The sequence below is a fragment of the Colossoma macropomum genome, unplaced genomic scaffold (genome assembly GCF_904425465.1).
Source record: "Colossoma macropomum unplaced genomic scaffold, Colossoma_macropomum, whole genome shotgun sequence".
In the NCBI taxonomy this organism is placed as follows: domain Eukaryota; kingdom Metazoa; phylum Chordata; class Actinopteri; order Characiformes; family Serrasalmidae; genus Colossoma; species Colossoma macropomum.
The window spans coordinates 31597087-31613685 of record NW_023494799.1 but is presented as its reverse complement, the minus strand read 5'-3'; the positions used below and the strand labels follow the sequence as shown (position 1 = coordinate 31613685).

The following is a 16599-nucleotide window of genomic DNA, read 5'->3' as shown; positions in this document are numbered from 1 at the left end:
GTGGTGAAGAAGCAGCTCGGTGGAAGGCGAGCGGAGGGTGTGTGGCCCTTTAAATAGCTCCAAATTACTCAAATTAAGTCTTTATATTGTCATTTATTTTACCTTCAGCGCTATGTGTCGGTTTTGAAATACGTTTCACGCCGGTACGACGTGCCCAGAAGAGCTTGTATCAGGTAACTTTAACGTTAAAGGCGTTAAAATTAGTCGCGGTCTGTTTCTGATTTCTGTCCCTTTTAGCTGGTCGTGTTTGTTGTTTGGGCGAAAGCAACAGGTTGTAGCCTGGGATTTATTAAATGCTGTATATCCTTTCTGAGCTCTGTGATATAAATGCTGAAATCTCCACTAACAGACGAAGCTGAAGTCTTCTTATTCGCCAGCTTCTTGTTCGAATTTTCCCGTTCCACCTTAAATGGCGCCGAGAATGTAACTGCTGCACCATTTAAGGTGGAACGAGAAAATTCGAACAAGAAGCTGGCGAATAAGAAGCCAACTTTAGCCTCATAGTAATAGCTAATTCATCTACTGTCTCTTTTACTGTAGACTGGTTTGTGTTAATGTACAGCTAATTTGTTAGTAGCTACGCAGCCTGATAAGAAACAATAATAGACAGTAAACCGGCTGCCTCGTTATTTTCGCCACACGTAACGCTATCTTTTCTTTGGTAACTTGGTGAGCAGCTTTGTTGGACGAGTTCTCGGGGTTTTTCTGAGATGTCAAAATCCGTGAAGGAAGTTTGAGTCATTAGTAAGTGGTTCCACGGCAAGAACGACAGAAATTCATAACTTCATAACAAAGGTTGATGTCAGCAGGGTCGATAAATGCTTTATCTTTAAACGGGGATTCGGTCAATTTTCAAAATTTCGGCTTAATTAAATGGCTAAGCTGTAATCTAAGTCAGCCAGAGTGGTTTGACGTGAAATGCTTCATTCTATAGAAACTTGACGAGTCAGGATTGTTCACAACAGTAGTGATAGGAACCAGACGTCTGAGGCGTTTAATGTCTGTAAAAGCTATCTCACAGAAAGTTATTACATTAAAATGGTTATGAATAAGATGGCTGATGTCTGAGACATTGTGTTTATAGATGATTTTGAGAAAGTTTTTGTCATGAATGTATTTTTTAAACCCATTAACAGAGGAGGAGTACCTGCAGGATGCTGTGAAGGAAATAGTTCCCAGAGAAAACTTTTTTCAACCTATTTTTTCCAGATTTACCACTATTATAAATGAAAACTCAGAAGATGTGGTAGTTTAACTAATAGTAATGGCAATATTTGTGTTGTATACCTCACAACCACTGGTTCCTATCACCACCACTGTAAATCGGTATGTTTCTTTACAATGCGTTTCACAACAGACCACTTTAAATGGCTTTGTTTACATCTCAGAAATGGAATTCTTTAGATTTTTTTAAAAAGACAAACAATTGCATGTGCATCCTACTTTTGCAAGCTGTGTTATTTGATATTGAAGTTTTCTATGCTTTAACAAAGGGCACATCCATGAACACATTTCTGAAAGTCAGGAGGAACAGGTTGGGCCTATAAGCTGGTAACTTTACCATATAGCAAACACTTTTACTTTCACTTCAAAGTGAACGAACAGAGGAGTTCATCTGAAGTCTTTGTCGTTAAACCTTTTTTGGTTACTTCTTTTCAAACCTGCAACATTCTTAAGGTTGGCTTATCAGTTCTTGTGAGACTGTTTAAGGTATGGTTGTTTCTTTGTTAAACGGGTCCTGAAACCTTTATAGAAAGGAGGTATTAGGGATAAATGTATTTAATAATTGTACTGTTTACACAGGCCTAGACAGTTTTACTGCTGTTATCAGATTTCTCAGACATTAGTGATCAGACTTAACAGATATTAAGAGCTTTTTCACACTTGCTGTGTTTTGTGTGGAGCAGTTTATCTTTTTCTTTAATTTGCTCTGCATTGACGGGTGTGAACACTACCAGTACTTGGGTGTGCACTATACAACTGACTTGTGGTCCATCTAAAAATCACAGGTCTCGATTCACTTCTATTAAACCATGGTTCAGTTCGCTGCTAGTGAAACCAGTCAATTAATTGTATAGTGGCTTTATTTTAAAGTAGCATTTTGCATAGAACAAATAATTTATATAAAGAATATTCATGAGGGTTAGTGAAAGTTTTGTGAGGGACCCAACAAACCTAAATTTGTTTCTAATTAGGTTAATCTTGTTTTTGCTGGCAAGCAGTAAACATGTACTAAGTATAGCCTTTGAATAGTGTTCAAGTGAACAATAAATGACCAATATAATATCTTACCATATTTCTCTCCTCGCGATGGCAACTGAGCGGTTCTAATCTTGGGTAAAGCTTCCAGAAACATTCCCCTTACCAATCACAAGGCTGACGTCTCCTGCCCTGCCACAGAGAACGGTTTCATTTTTAAGCTGTGTTTTATCATATATATCTTATATTTTATTCTGTGTTCCCTGGGACTGTAAATAAATGGTCAGCACAATGGTCCTGACAAATTCTTGACCAATCACCCAACACCTACATATTTAATTTGGTGCACTTTAGCCATTGCAATGCGAAACCAACCAAACCAAATGAAAAAGTAGCACAGTGTCACAAAAACACTGGCACGGACTGTGTGAAAAAGTCAGTGGTCTTATCATAAATCTCAAACAGCTTTAAGGCAAAGGCCACTGATTTTTCAAACTTTCTGCATAATTAATAGTAACGAATGCATTGTATGATTCATAAAGCATTGTTTTCCAATAGTTTTGGGTTTTATTCACCACTATTTTGCCATTTTCAATAGTACATATGCAATTCAGAGGACATGTGTAGGTTCGCTGGTGATTTTGGATAGTAAATAAAATGGCAATAGCTGTGTTGTAGACATTGACCCCCCCACCATTGTAAAGAAAATCCAGTCGATACGTTTCTGTGTAATTAACTGTTTCACATTAGAATGCTCTGAATGACGATTACATCTGAACTGAATTATGCAGAAATTTTGAAAAATGGGAGGGATTCTCCTTTAATGTAACTATACTTATAACCATACTTTTAACTATACTTATATATATACACACACTATATTTCTGTAACTCAGTCATGCAAATTACTGCATGTCAAAGTGAAGCTATGAGTTGTACCGTCGTCTTTAAGTGAGCTGAATCGGTATGTTAAGACTTTCCTCAGTGAGCCGGTGCCAAGTCGTGCCAACACACAAAGGACAAAGGGCTGCCAGTGCTGAGCAACCCTTTTGTTCGTCCTGTCTGAGTGTCTTCCTCTTGACCGAGCACCATCGTGTGTCTGCTTTCCAAGAATTCAAATTCTTAATGTGACTTAAAGACACAATTTTCACACAAAATCGTGATATGGAGTAATTAGCTTCTCCAGTTTTGCACTGGAGCTATGAGGCTAATATACAGTACTGTGCAAAAGTCAGAGACCACTTTTCATTTATGAAATTTCCGAACAGCCATTAATTAAAAGATATTTAATTTTCAGGAGATTAGATTTAAGATAATTCACATTTAGTTGCCTGACGTAGCACTTAAGAACTTAATGGCTGTTTTGACTGGAAATTACATAAATGAAGGGTGGCCTGCTGATGTACACCAATTAGCATTGTGAAATTGCTTGCCTAAATCATTGCACACCTGTCTCAAACCATGCTGAGTTGTTAAATCATCTCAAATAGAATTGCTTATTTGGTTTCTTTGGCCCATTTATGGGTCATTAGGGGTTGCTAAGTTGTCCTCTGAAGCCCCCACTGTTTATAGGAGTGGCTGTCTTAAGGCTGTCTGTCTGTTATGCAGGTCTCAGCTGGTCTTCTCCTCCGCGGGTGAGTCGTGTGTCACACAGGGACGATGAGTGAACTGGAACAGTTACGGCAGGAAGCCGAGCAGCTACGCAATCAAATCCGGGTAAGAGAGAGCTAAAGAGTTCAGACTAGGGATGAAAAGATTGTAATGCATCAGCTGCTTTGATTTTTTTAAGGCAATTATAACCAATTATAACAAGTAAAAGTACATGCTCAAGTAATCAAGTAAAATATTAACTCATATTTTGGCTGAAGTAAAAATTGCATAAGCATAAATGCATGTAGAGATTAGATGTAGATTATCCCAGACATGATGTTGTTGCATTGCTTTTGTGCCACAAATTTCCAAAGTAAAGAAAAAAATAAAGTAAAGAAGTCTTGACACTTGTTTCACTAATATACATGTTTAATTTTGGCTGTTTTTTCACCAAAAACTAGTTCCAGCAGCTTTTTAAAGTAAAGTGACCATTGTTACCTAGCAACTGCTGGTGAGCAGAAATATACAGGTGTGGTGAAAAACTTGCTATTGTCAGATGTAACAACACAAGCGGAACCCTTCAGACTGTGGGGTCAGAACAACTGTTGTATATTTAAGCAATAGAACACGAGAGGGAACTGTGATTTGTTCCAGCCAGTCATCACAGCTGTGATGTTATTCGCGATAACACACGCCCTCGAGTGTTCTATTGCTTTTATACAACAGTTAAATAAATAAAGTAAGAAATAAATAAATTGAGCTGTGAACGCGGCATTTAGTATGTTTTAACGTTAGCAAATTCCTTCCGCCAAATTATAGTTCCTTAACAAGCAGCTTGTTGCTACGTCAGAGTAACGAACTCCGCTCACTCGCTGCACAGCCGGCAGTTTGTTCTCCAGCTCCATACACTAAATTCCGAAACTGCCATCACCACTGAGCAGCTTTTCAGTTGGCAGCTGTGACAGAAGAACACCTAAACAACCTGGAATTGGCCAGAAATGAAATTAATACCATTCGCCAAACGTGTAGTCTCAACTTCAGAGTCTGACCAAATCAGACTGAGCCATAAAACTGCCACAATATCAAGTTTAGCTCAGTTTTGTCAATTTTTGCTAGATCGATATTAATGTTGTTTGGTTTCAGCCAGTCTGTAAAGCATCTTACAGCCTATTTTGTTTGGTGAATGGTATTCGGTTAATTTCTGGCTAATTCCAGGTTGTTTAGGTGTTCTTCTGTCACAGCTGCTGACTGAAAAGCTGCTCAGTGGTGATGACAGTTTGGGAATTTAGTGTAGTCTCTTCTTTAGAGTCTGACCAAATGGGCTGTCGGTCAAATGTGATCTTAAAAGTATCCATTTTCTGGTTGTGGCAAAGTAAGAAGTAAAAACATTCCGATGGCTTGAGCGTCTGCTACAGCTGTCAAATTCGTTTAGCAATGGCGCCTCAGTCGAGTGATACAGTGTTTGTGAAAAAACGTGATGTTATGAAAATAACAGCACGGTTAGAACACTTCTCAACCAATCAGCTCGCGTGGCCGGAACTAACTGTTGTATAATGTTTTCTATTCTGCTACAGTGTAAATCATGTATCATACAAAAATAATAAAATCAAGTGCAATTGTGGTAAAATTTGACAGTTCACAGTGCATTTAATCATTTCCTAAAAATCTAATTCAAATCATTATAAGGTCAGAGTTTTGCTCCTGCAGTGAAATTCCTCAATTATTACTAATTTAATGTGATTTCTTGTATATTTTATCTGAACAGGATGCCAGAAAGGCTTGTAGTGACTCGACTCTTTCACAGGTAGGTGGGAACACATTTCACAAGTAGAATTATGTATTAGCGTGAATGGTAGAATTAGCTGGAATTGATTCTTGGTCCCAGTTGCCAAGATGGCGAGAAATTGTGTAAGTGAAATCGTTATGATTTCAACATTGAATATGGTGATATGTCAACATTGCATTGTCAGGTGCCTGTGTTCTTATTTTGGCTTCTTCTAAAGCAAAGGTGGCAAAATCCAGTCTTGGAGGGCTGGAATCCAGCACAGTTTAGTGATGTTTCTACTCAAACACACCTGACACAACTTAGAAGTTTATTACCAAGTTTAGTTGGTGTGTTAAAAGAAAATCACTAAATTGTGCCTGACACCGGCCCTCTAGAACCACAGTTCACCTTAGAGCAGGGGGGTTGTCCAAGTTTACCGTTATGAGTAACTGAGGCTAACTTAAAAACTGACACACCATAAATCAGGGGTTAGAAATGATGAACAGGGTACAATTTGTTTTTAAATAGAATGTAAAATAGTTCTGTAACAGTGTAGCAAAATAGAAAGAAATATTTTAAGATGCTGTTAAATTAATAATCTTATTATTTAATTCTGGTTAATTATTTTTTGTGATTAATTTTTTATTACTTCCCATTTAAAGAACCACACACACATGGGACCTGCAAACCAAAAAAAAAGTCATAGCTGCAACATAGGACACATGAAAATTGAGTTACGTCATTCACAACTTAGACACTGCATATAGTTAAGCAAGCACAAGGGATCTGACTTTAGATATTCTGTGAATCCATGTATCAAGAGTTCTAGGGGCAGCATTGCTAATTCTTGCAGATGATAGTTAATTCTGGTTAAAATTTTATTGAATACATGCAACACTCACTGAATTGGTGTTATTTAAATAGCAAACTATATTAGAATATGCACACTGTTAGAAGAAAGTTAATAAGCAGGCTTTTACCTGCTACCAACTGGAGAACAGAAAAGGTTTCTGTTGGAATGAAAAACATTTTGTTTCTATGGAAAAAAAGTTTTTTATACATTTTTTACAAAGTTTTTGCTCATTTTTGTTCTTGTTTTTCCATTACGTTTTGTGAAAATTATTGTTTTTGCTTACTGTACCCTTTTAATCCTGTTATATATACTTAAATTAAATGAAGATTAATGTCAGAATTTTTGGTGTACCCCAATGTCATTTGATGTATCCATTTGGCTATGCTTATCACAGTTTGGGAACCACTGGCTTAGACTAACTGGTCCATGTTATTGTCACCCCGACTTAACGTCTGTTGACTGTGCTGAGCAGTGTTTGTCAGTGTAGTAATACGTCCTGTCATTGTGCTTGTCTGCCAGATCACAGCTGGTCTGGACTCAGCAGGACGGATACAGATGAGGACAAGGCGCACGCTAAGGGGTCATCTAGCCAAAATCTACGCCATGCATTGGGGCAGCGACTCGAGGTATGTGTTTGTATCCTGATTTGCTCTTAGGAGGAGCCTGTTAGTTTAGTTTTTTTATTTTTTCAACCACAGACATATTAGTGTCACCACTCTTCTATTATGCATTATTGTACTGTAGCTCAAATGGGCACCACCCTGTTTTCTACTGAAATGGATCTCTATTTCGTACAGAAACAGTGAGAAGGGCATGTGTGTTTGTGTGGGGAATGCATCTTACCTTGTCTGTCTGGACTGGGAAGCCTTTTAGATAACTAAGAGCAGGGTTGGGATGTAACAGAATATAAGTATTTGGAATATGTAGTCAGAATACAGCAAATAACTATCTGTGTTCAGTTCAGGTTACATTTTGTAAAGGTAGTATGCAGAGTACAGTTACCTTTCACATTTTTAGAAGAATACTTTTAGAATACGTACCCCCCAAAAAATCTTTTGATCTTTTAAAGAAACACAATGCTTGTATATTAACTATTTTAAAATCACACAGAGTGTAAAGTATTAAATACTCAAAACCCTAAACCCACTAAATGGCTTCTTTGCAAACACTGAAGTTCCTGCTGAAGTCTGAGTAGACTGATAAATCAATGTGATGAGCCAGTTATTAATCTCAGCTTTACTGATTTTTACTAAAGCCTGAGTAGACAGATAAATTAATTTGATGAGTGCCAGTTATTAATCTCAGTGTTACTGAGCTCTTTTGAAGAATGATGGAACTGAACAGTGTAGTGAACATGTTCCTGAGTAATAAGCTTAGCATCGGTGTTGTACTCGACCTCACAATGCATTTCAGGGGAAGTTACATGTTACATACATGTAATTTGCTGAAAATTACATTAACTGCCCACTTTATGGTCAAATTTGCAAGATTTTGTTGTTGGGATATTGCAAATTGTTTGCTAAATTCCTGAGACGGCAGTGAGATTGTGGAAACAGCACATTGTGGATTGTGGACGGAAGAATGTGACGTCAAAATAATGTTGAGAATTTTATATCTTCATTTAAATAAGTGAATTGTTCTGCAACCAGAACCAGAAGAATGACATTTTGAAAACTGCCGATGAATAACAGCAAGAAACGGTGTGGATTAAAGAAAAAATACAGCAACAAAGTTTTTCCCATGTTTCTTATCAATATGTGTTGTAAATGTTTTATAAATGTTTTCTGAACATGTTACTTTTTATGTATTGTAATGGAATACGTTACTAAATATGTTTAGAACAGTGTGTTCGATATTCAGTCATCACTACTTTTTAAAGTATTCTGCCCAATTCTACAACCCAACTAAGAGTGATTTATTATTATATAAATAGCGCTGGAGCTAAACTCAGTAAGCATTGTGGAGAAAGAGATGATTACTGAGTTTAGCATTTAGCATCACAATATTAAAGCACCCAGTGTTAAATTATTCACAGTTATATTAAATACAAATTGAATACACTATCAGTTCTTTTCAGGCCGTCATTCTCTTATGCTTTTGTGTTTAGGTTGCTTGTCAGTGCCTCCCAAGATGGCAAATTAATCATATGGGACAGCTACACGACAAACAAGGTAATGTAACATAATGCCAAGGCTTCACTTGCTTCCATCTTGGTGAATCTTTTAACCTCCTTTTTTTGCCATTTATCCCTTAGAAGTTGATAGTTATTCATGTACTGTGCTCTCCAGTTGTAATTGTGGAATTACGTGTTTAATTACAGTGAGTTATGCGTTTTCTGTATCGGCTGTCTGCAGCCGAGGAATGACAAAAACATAGCAATGATATAAAATATATTTCTACCTGCTAAACAAGACTGTACACACACCAATACATTTCCAAAATCAGATTGTTATAAAATATCTCCTCCTCCACTTACAAAGACAAATTCTTTTGAAGTTCAGAATCACAGTTCTAGCAGAATTTCAAATTACAACATGCTTTAATAATGGCTGTGACTTCTAAGGCTTTGTTAGCACTGCAGGGCAAATTGGATTTGTTTCTTGTATCTGAGTATTCAGACTGACCTTTCAGATTTCAAGGTACAAGTGACCAAATCTGATTCGTATGGTCAGACTGTAGTCACATTCGCTCGCATACCAACATTGGTTGCCATGGTAACAACGCACACATGCATGCACTGACTGAGTAGGGGCAAAACTTATGCTATATTTCACAGCAGTGTTTCACTCTTTATTAACTACAGCATGAACAGAACATGACTTTAGTGTAGGTTTAGCTGGTCAGCCAGACTGCCAGCAAGCTATAGGTTGTAGTAGTGATATTCAGACGGGTTTTAAGTTCCAGATCTTTTAATGAAGTAGTCACTGTAAAATACAACATACAAAGGGAAAAAATATGTTACCTAAGTGTTTGTTAAACACTTCTACTGTCCGTGTTTAAACTGTAATGTGTAAATATGCACCACTGGCTGTCTTGTCACATATTCTGATGTCATGATCTGTGCTCAAAAAAAACACACACACACACAAAATCCGATCTGACTAGTCAAACTGAGTCACATCCAGAAATTCAATTTGAATCAGATTTGAAACCACCTGTAAATGTGGATTGAATCTGATTAGAAAAAGTCAGATTTCATGTAGCTTTTTGGCATTCAGACTTAAATCAGACATGCTGAAAAATCGGATTTGAGTTGCCTGTCTTAACATAGCTAAAGGGTTAAGGTAAAATAAAGCACCCCTGCTTTATAGTTTTTGTATGTTTTGTTTCTTAGGTCCATGCGATCCCCCTGCGCTCATCCTGGGTGATGACCTGTGCGTATGCGCCCTCAGGCAGCTATGTAGCTTGCGGAGGCCTGGACAACATCTGCTCCATCTACAGTTTGAAGACCCGCGAGGGAAACGTCAGGGTCACCAGAGAACTGCCTGGGCACACAGGTAAAGACAAAGGTGTATGCACCTTTACTGGCACAAGGTCAGGAACACCAGCTATTTCTAACCAGCTGACTCCCCTTAAAATGCTGTAATGTAAGTATATGTGGATTGATGCAAGCAATTATAAGGAATTTTCTGTTATAAGTTATACTCAGAGGTGGGTAAATTAGCCTAAACTCATATCCAAGTTAAAGTATTAACACTTGAGTAAAATAATGACTCATGTAAAAGTAAAAGTACCTTCCCAAAAGACAACTTGAGTAGAAGTGCACAAATATTGGGTCACAAAACTACTTACATACTGAGTAACTTATAGAACTGCAGTGGTACTTCTTAAGTTAATCCAGCATCTATCAGCATAGAAGCTCTGTTATTCTCTATTTTGGACTCTTTTGGCCTGAAATAAAGTGCTGTACACTCTCAGAAATAATTGTATGGAACTGTCACTGGGGCAGTGCCCCTCTTGTCACTGGGGTGGGACCCTCAAGGGTACATCTCAGTACCTTTAGTCAGGGAACATAACTGTACCATAAATATACGGAATTCTTGTAAATTGTAAATATACAGATTCTGTATATTTACAAATTACAGTTGAAATTATGTTTTCTAAGTTGTATTGACTCCACACACTCCGTCTCGTCTCCAGGCGTTTTATTTTACTGCTCTGTTTAAAAACATTCGGTTATGAAAAGGTACAAATACAAACTTTTCACTTGGGAAAAACTTTTAAGGTTCACAAGTGGACCTTAAAACCACTGTAGTACCTTTGAGGGAACATTTACATTGTTTGTACCTTGATGAACAAGAAATGTACCTGCACAGAACCTTTATTTCTAACAGTGTAGCTCCAAAGAGGTGTGACCAATCTCAGAGCAGTACAGTTTTACAGTCACCAGCAAGAAGTATTGATTTGAAAATACTCAGGAGAGTGCAAATCCATTTGTGTTTTATTTTAGTATATATAATTGAGTAAATGTAAATAGTTACTACCCACCTCTTGTTATAATAAAAAAAATTCTGTTGAACTCCCAACAGACGATCTCTCCAGTTTCTTTACTGATGAAGTCATACGTTTATTATTCCTGTGACCAGTAGTGTGACAGTAAAATGCAGAGAAAGATGCAGGATGTAAACAAGATTTTTATGGGCCTTAATTTTTCCTGCTCTTGTTTACAGGCTATTTGTCTTGCTGTCGCTTTCTCAATGACAACCAGATTGTCACCAGCTCTGGAGACACCACATGGTAAGCCGAATTTGTGTTTTGCATCCTGTGTGTTCTAATCGGCACCATATATTGCAGCACAGGTACATGTCTTTATGAGTTAGAGGGGGATTCCACTGATTTTTCATAGATTCTGTATGCTTTCATCATTATTAAAATTATTCAGAATGGTTTGATGTCAAATGGTTCATTGTAGCAAATTTGCTGACTGATTTCTTTACAGTGGTAGTGATGGGAACCAGGGGTTACAATGTCTGCATCACAAATATAGCCGTTTTATTTACTATTCAAACCACAAGGTGGTACAATGGTGGTCAATCTGAAAAACGTATACTTTCTTTTTTTCCCTCATGATGCTCTGCACATACCTCTCTGACATTTAATATGCTTTAAAATAAAGATTTTAGGCCATATCAAAACTATCATAAAACAGTGTCTCTAACCATTTCGTGTAATAACTTTCTGTAATGTAGTTTTTAGAGGCATAAAACTCTTCAGACATCTGATTCGCTTCAGGCTGGTCTTAAGTAATTGTTTTCTTAAATTATCCTATGTTGGTGTGTGTATAATCTAATCTTAATCCCTTCAAAGCCTCTAAAAGCTAAATCACAAAGTTATTACATGAAATGGTTAAGAATACACGGTCTGATGCCTGTGACATTGTTTTACTATAATTTTGAGCTAAAGCTTCAAGCCAAAACATAAAACAGTAAACTAGTATCTGAACTAAACATTTTCTCAGATTTACCACTATTTTACTATTATCAACATTCTGTGAAACACTTGTTGGTTCACTGTTCATTTTGGAATGTAAATAAAATGGCTGTCCAAGTTGTTAAGTTTCTCTATAGTGAACCATTTACATAAACCACTCTGAATGATTTTGTTTACATCTCAAAAATTGAATTATTATAAGCCCTTTTTATTGTGTGTTACTCCCCACAGGCCCAGATTTTTAAAGAAAAGTGCGAACACTGCCTTTTACCCTATTTACCTGTCCCCTTTAAGTACACATTGACTACTCTTGCTCTCTAGTGCACTCTGGGACATTGAGACGGGCCAGCAGGCCACCACCTTCACAGGCCACTCTGGTGATGTGATGAGTCTATCGCTTAGTCCTGACACCAAGACGTTTGTGTCTGGAGCCTGTGATGCGTCCTCCAAACTGTGGGACATTAGAGATGGCATGTGCAGGCAGACCTTTACTGGCCACGTCTCCGATATCAACGCTGTCTGTGTGAGTATCCTGCTTACGCACTGTATGAGAGTTCCTTATTCACGCATAGGGGCATGTTGAGTGAACCCGGTTCCTGTGGTCTTGCAGTTTTTCCCTAATGGGAATGCCTTCACTACCGGCTCGGACGATGCCACCTGCAGGCTGTTTGACCTGCGTGCTGACCAGGAGCTCATGATGTACTCTCATGACAGCATAATTTGCGGCATCACCTCTGTGGCCTTCTCCAAGAGTGGCCGCCTCCTGCTAGCGGGCTACGATGACTTCAACTGCAACGTCTGGGATACATTAAAAGGCGAGCGTGCAGGTGAAGTGATTAGTTTTTATCCTCTTATTCTGTAAGGGTTTTACAGTGAACTTGAATTGGAAAACACAGCGCGCTGTGGCGTATTTCCAGCGAGGGTCTCTAATATCGATGATAGGTGGTGATGGTAGGAGGGGGATATGATTCTGTGCGCAATGGTGCACGATGATCAGAAGACATTTTAGGGGTGGACAAGTCACGTTTATGACCAGACACGTGAACGAACAAAAGATAAAAAAGGGCAATTCAGATTGCTTTAAAACACATTGTTGACTTTAAAAACCTGTTTCCTGTGAAATGACCGAAATCAAAGAGTCAAATACATTATTCATCTTGTATATGCATTTGGCATGTGACGATGGGTATTGCATTCCATCATGTACATATATAAGAACTCAGAAGATTGACAAACATTAAAAGTAAAGTTACCATTTTCGAGATACGAGTCTCTCGCGCTCTCGCTCTCTCTCGCTCTCTCTCTCTTTCTTTCTCTCTCTCTCTCTCTCTCTCTCTCTCTCTCTCTCGCTCTCGCAAATGTATGTGTGTGTGTATATATATAATATGAAAAAACCGATGGAAGTGTGCCCAGTTAAATTCAAAGCTTATTCTTACTGCAATAAATGGTTTAATTAAGAAGTTTTGAAGTTGTTTGGGTTAGATTGCTACATCCATGATTTTAGGGTATGGTGAAGCCTTTAATGAACAAAGAAATGCACAAATGGGTGCTTTCCAATGCAGGAAGCTGGACCGATCCTACTGCAGTAAACCCACATTTACAGTATCACTTCCTCTGCTGCTTAAAAAGAAGGCAAAAAAAAAACATTACAATAGTAAGATGACTCATCGATGCCTTATCCTTCTTTAGGTGTCCTCGCCGGTCACGACAACAGGGTCAGTTGCTTAGGAGTGACTGATGATGGCATGGCCGTGGCCACAGGTTCATGGGATAGTTTCCTCCGAATCTGGAACTGACCTCACAGTCCTGGACTTTACGGAGGACTGACCATCTGCAACCCCACTACAGATAACAGCTGTGAGAACACCACTCTGTTTCTACCTTGCCACAGCGCTCCTTTTGTATTCACTTATTACGACACATTCCTGTGAAGAGGCCAGACTGACTCGACAGAGGTCAGACAGCTGGGTTGTTGAGAAACAATAGAGGCATCATTGTGTTATATGTACATATATATATGTATATACATATGTATATGAATATAAATATGGTATATATGTACAGTTAATGTGTGTGTATATGCCATATATATATATATGCTTATACAATGGTAATGTATATATTTTTGTAGGTTTGATTCCAACCCTTTACTTGTTTTAGGATGCCTCATTTACAGTGTATTTGAAAATCATGACCATTTTAAACTGAGGTGTTACGAATTGGACAAATGGATGAAGTTTTTATCACAGTGATTTCAGTATATGGTTTTTCAGTTAGGTATTACAGCACTGTCCATTAGTGCCTGCAGTCAATTGAGATGGTGGTTTAAATTTGATTTGAAATCATTTTAAAGGTCCATTTCCTCAGCAATGATGATAAGGGAATAAAACTACTCTGGGCAGGGCTGGGCAGCTCAACGGGCAGACTAGCATAACCATCAGAAATGTCCCAAAAATCTGTGTATTGTTTTCCAAAAGCACTTTAATTTAATTTATCTCTGTTTCACATTTGAAGCATAGATTGTTGGCCATTGGACAGCTAGAGGGCACTAGAGGCCTCTTAGGCTGCAAGTATCAGCTAAATAATGAGTCAAAATGTGTTCTGCTGTTACGGCAGGGCATATTTTTGGTTCAAAATCCTATACATTCCTATATATTCTAGTGCAGTGCTTTCACTTATGGCAGGCTACCTGACAAAATTAGCTTGACCATATACTGTGATACTAGACTTGTCTGAAAGGGCTTACTAAAAGAAAGCGTACCTTGATACTTTTGCCATCCAAACTAAAGGATGTACTGCCCACCCGAAATGGACAAACAAAACGGTATAATCAAGCTTTTTTTTTTCCCCTATGCTGATGGTCAGATCAAAACGGCTATTCATGGACGCAAATCATTATTGCTGCATTATGGTCAACACTTTATTAGGTTCTTTGCTGCACTGTAGATCATGTTTGTCTTGTAAATCAGTAAGAGGCCTTGATCTGACACAGCTTGATGCTACATTTTGCTCCAAAAAGAATCTGAGACCAGTGGCTCTGTCTTAAAAACACATTCAAACATTTCTAAGCAGTTGATTGGAGTATGTTCAGAGAACCTTGGAGAAAAACAGGGTTTAGACCTCCCCCTTTGAATGGCCGACGGAATGTATTATATCAATTGCATAAATAAAATAGAGGTAAATGTGAGGGATGCACCAATATGGAATTTGCGAGTCAATGCTGATATCCGATATGTATCTACAGATTTGCCGATACTGATAGATTTTTTTTTAATGTATAAAATGGGGCCACCTGAACTAGCGCAAGTATCTAAGTGTCGCCTAAATATTCTGCTTTTTTTAAGCGATTATCTGCCGGTATTGATATGATTCTGATATCACAGTGCGTCCCTAGTAATTATGACTCATAAGAGTAAAAACTGAATAAACTATATTTGAAGTAACCAAAAGGGTCAGGTTCTCTGCATGAGTGTGAGTTTCAGTTGTTAAACTACATATAGATCACAGTAATTTGAGAAAACACTATTAATAATGTATGTGTTCCCGTCAGTTTTCCCCTAAAGGACGCTGTGCTTCACCCTTTAGGAGAAGGTAGAACAGAAGCAACCAAGGGAACCACAGAACTGACAGTTTTAAAGGAATAGTTCAGCCAAAAATGCTAATGTCATTAACAACAAATGCAATTGAAATGATGAGTGCTAGCTACTGAACTTCATTCACTGTTATTAGCATGCTTGTTCAATTCTTATAACTTGCAGCCCATCAGTGCCATTACTTCAAGCATTCCTTTCAGTGTGTCTGTTACTACAGCACTCTGAGATGGTCATAGTTTACTATTTTGAAGAGGAAACCAGCCCTTTTGATAAGCCTTATTGTTTACTCTTATTTAACTTTTGCAGCCAAATTTTAAACTGCATCATGGTCTGAGGCCTCTTCTCAAACATTAAATTACCTAACAAGTGTGTACTGGACATGCTGTTAGTGTTTCTTTTAGGTGACTTACACAACCCTGGTCCTTAAGCATGGAAGAACAGAGTATTTTGCAGCAAATAGTGTATCAATGAAGACCCAACAGCATTTAAGTTGTTTCCATGGTCAGTGTTTCTAATGGCACATTGTGCAGCGACTGGAAGAGCATCTGTTCCAGTACTGAAACAGTGGTGTTAAGCGGTATTGAGTCGGGAACGGTGGTCAGAACAGTGTGTTTTTGTTTATGAAACAAAAGTGCAGCAGGACAGAGCCCCAAACTAGAAAAAGGAATTGCCTGGTCCTGTTTTGTTTTTTTTATAAATGTTGTTTTGAGCCAGTAAAACCAGGGATCTCATGCCTTGATGTATTTTATAGTGCCATAATGTGGACTAATCATTTGTTAAGAAATGATTTTTATAGTCTCACCGGTTTTTGTATTTGTACAGTGGCTTGGTGATAATGGTATGTTGCCATAAGTTGATATTGTATTCAATAAAAGGAAAAAAAAACTTTAACCCAATTTGTTGTAAAGTTGTCATTAGTGCTACAAAAGTTCAAACAAGCAGGGGTTTTTACATTTCAAAGAGGGGAAAAATACTTGCTTCTCTTTAGATTTTCATTCAAGCCTTAAGTATTCTAACCCTTTATTTAAAACCTTATTCAGTCATGACAGATTATGTGATTGCGACCGAGTCAGCTCTATTAGCTGAACCCTGGGAGCTTTTTTTTTTTGGTTAATTGACACAAAACAAGTGGTTCCACAACCTCATCTCAACAAAGATATTTACTTAGCA

General features: G+C 37.9%; 1 protein-coding gene across 2 annotated transcripts; it reads left to right on the top strand.

Annotated features, from left to right (window-relative positions):
* Positions 1-16325, top strand: gnb4b (guanine nucleotide binding protein (G protein), beta polypeptide 4b). 2 transcript variants are annotated; one of them, XM_036586472.1, is made up of 10 exons: positions 1-37; positions 3807-3914; positions 5554-5592; positions 6926-7032; positions 8514-8577; positions 9741-9903; positions 11077-11143; positions 12158-12359; positions 12447-12663; positions 13526-13753. In XM_036586472.1, the coding sequence occupies exons 2-10, from the start codon at positions 3858-3860 to the stop codon at positions 13630-13632; spliced, it is 1023 nt and encodes a 340-aa protein (XP_036442365.1). In that variant the 5' UTR covers positions 1-37; positions 3807-3857; the 3' UTR covers positions 13633-13753. The 2 variants fall into 2 exon arrangements, with proteins under 2 accessions (XP_036442365.1, XP_036442363.1); XM_036586470.1 differs by having other exon boundaries at positions 7-173; positions 13526-16325.
* Positions 16326-16599: the final 274 nt, after the last annotated feature.

Coding starts and splice junctions, on each gene's coding strand:
- gnb4b (XM_036586470.1), top strand. CDS start 3,858: ATGAGTGAACTGGAACAGTTACGGCAGGAAGCCGAGCAGCTACGCAAT. Junction 7,033..8,513: donor CATTGGGGCAGCGACTCGAG/GTATGTGTTTGT, acceptor TTTTGTGTTTAG/GTTGCTTGTCAGTGCCTCCC. Junction 9,904..11,076: donor AGAACTGCCTGGGCACACAG/GTAAAGACAAAG, acceptor TCTTGTTTACAG/GCTATTTGTCTTGCTGTCGC.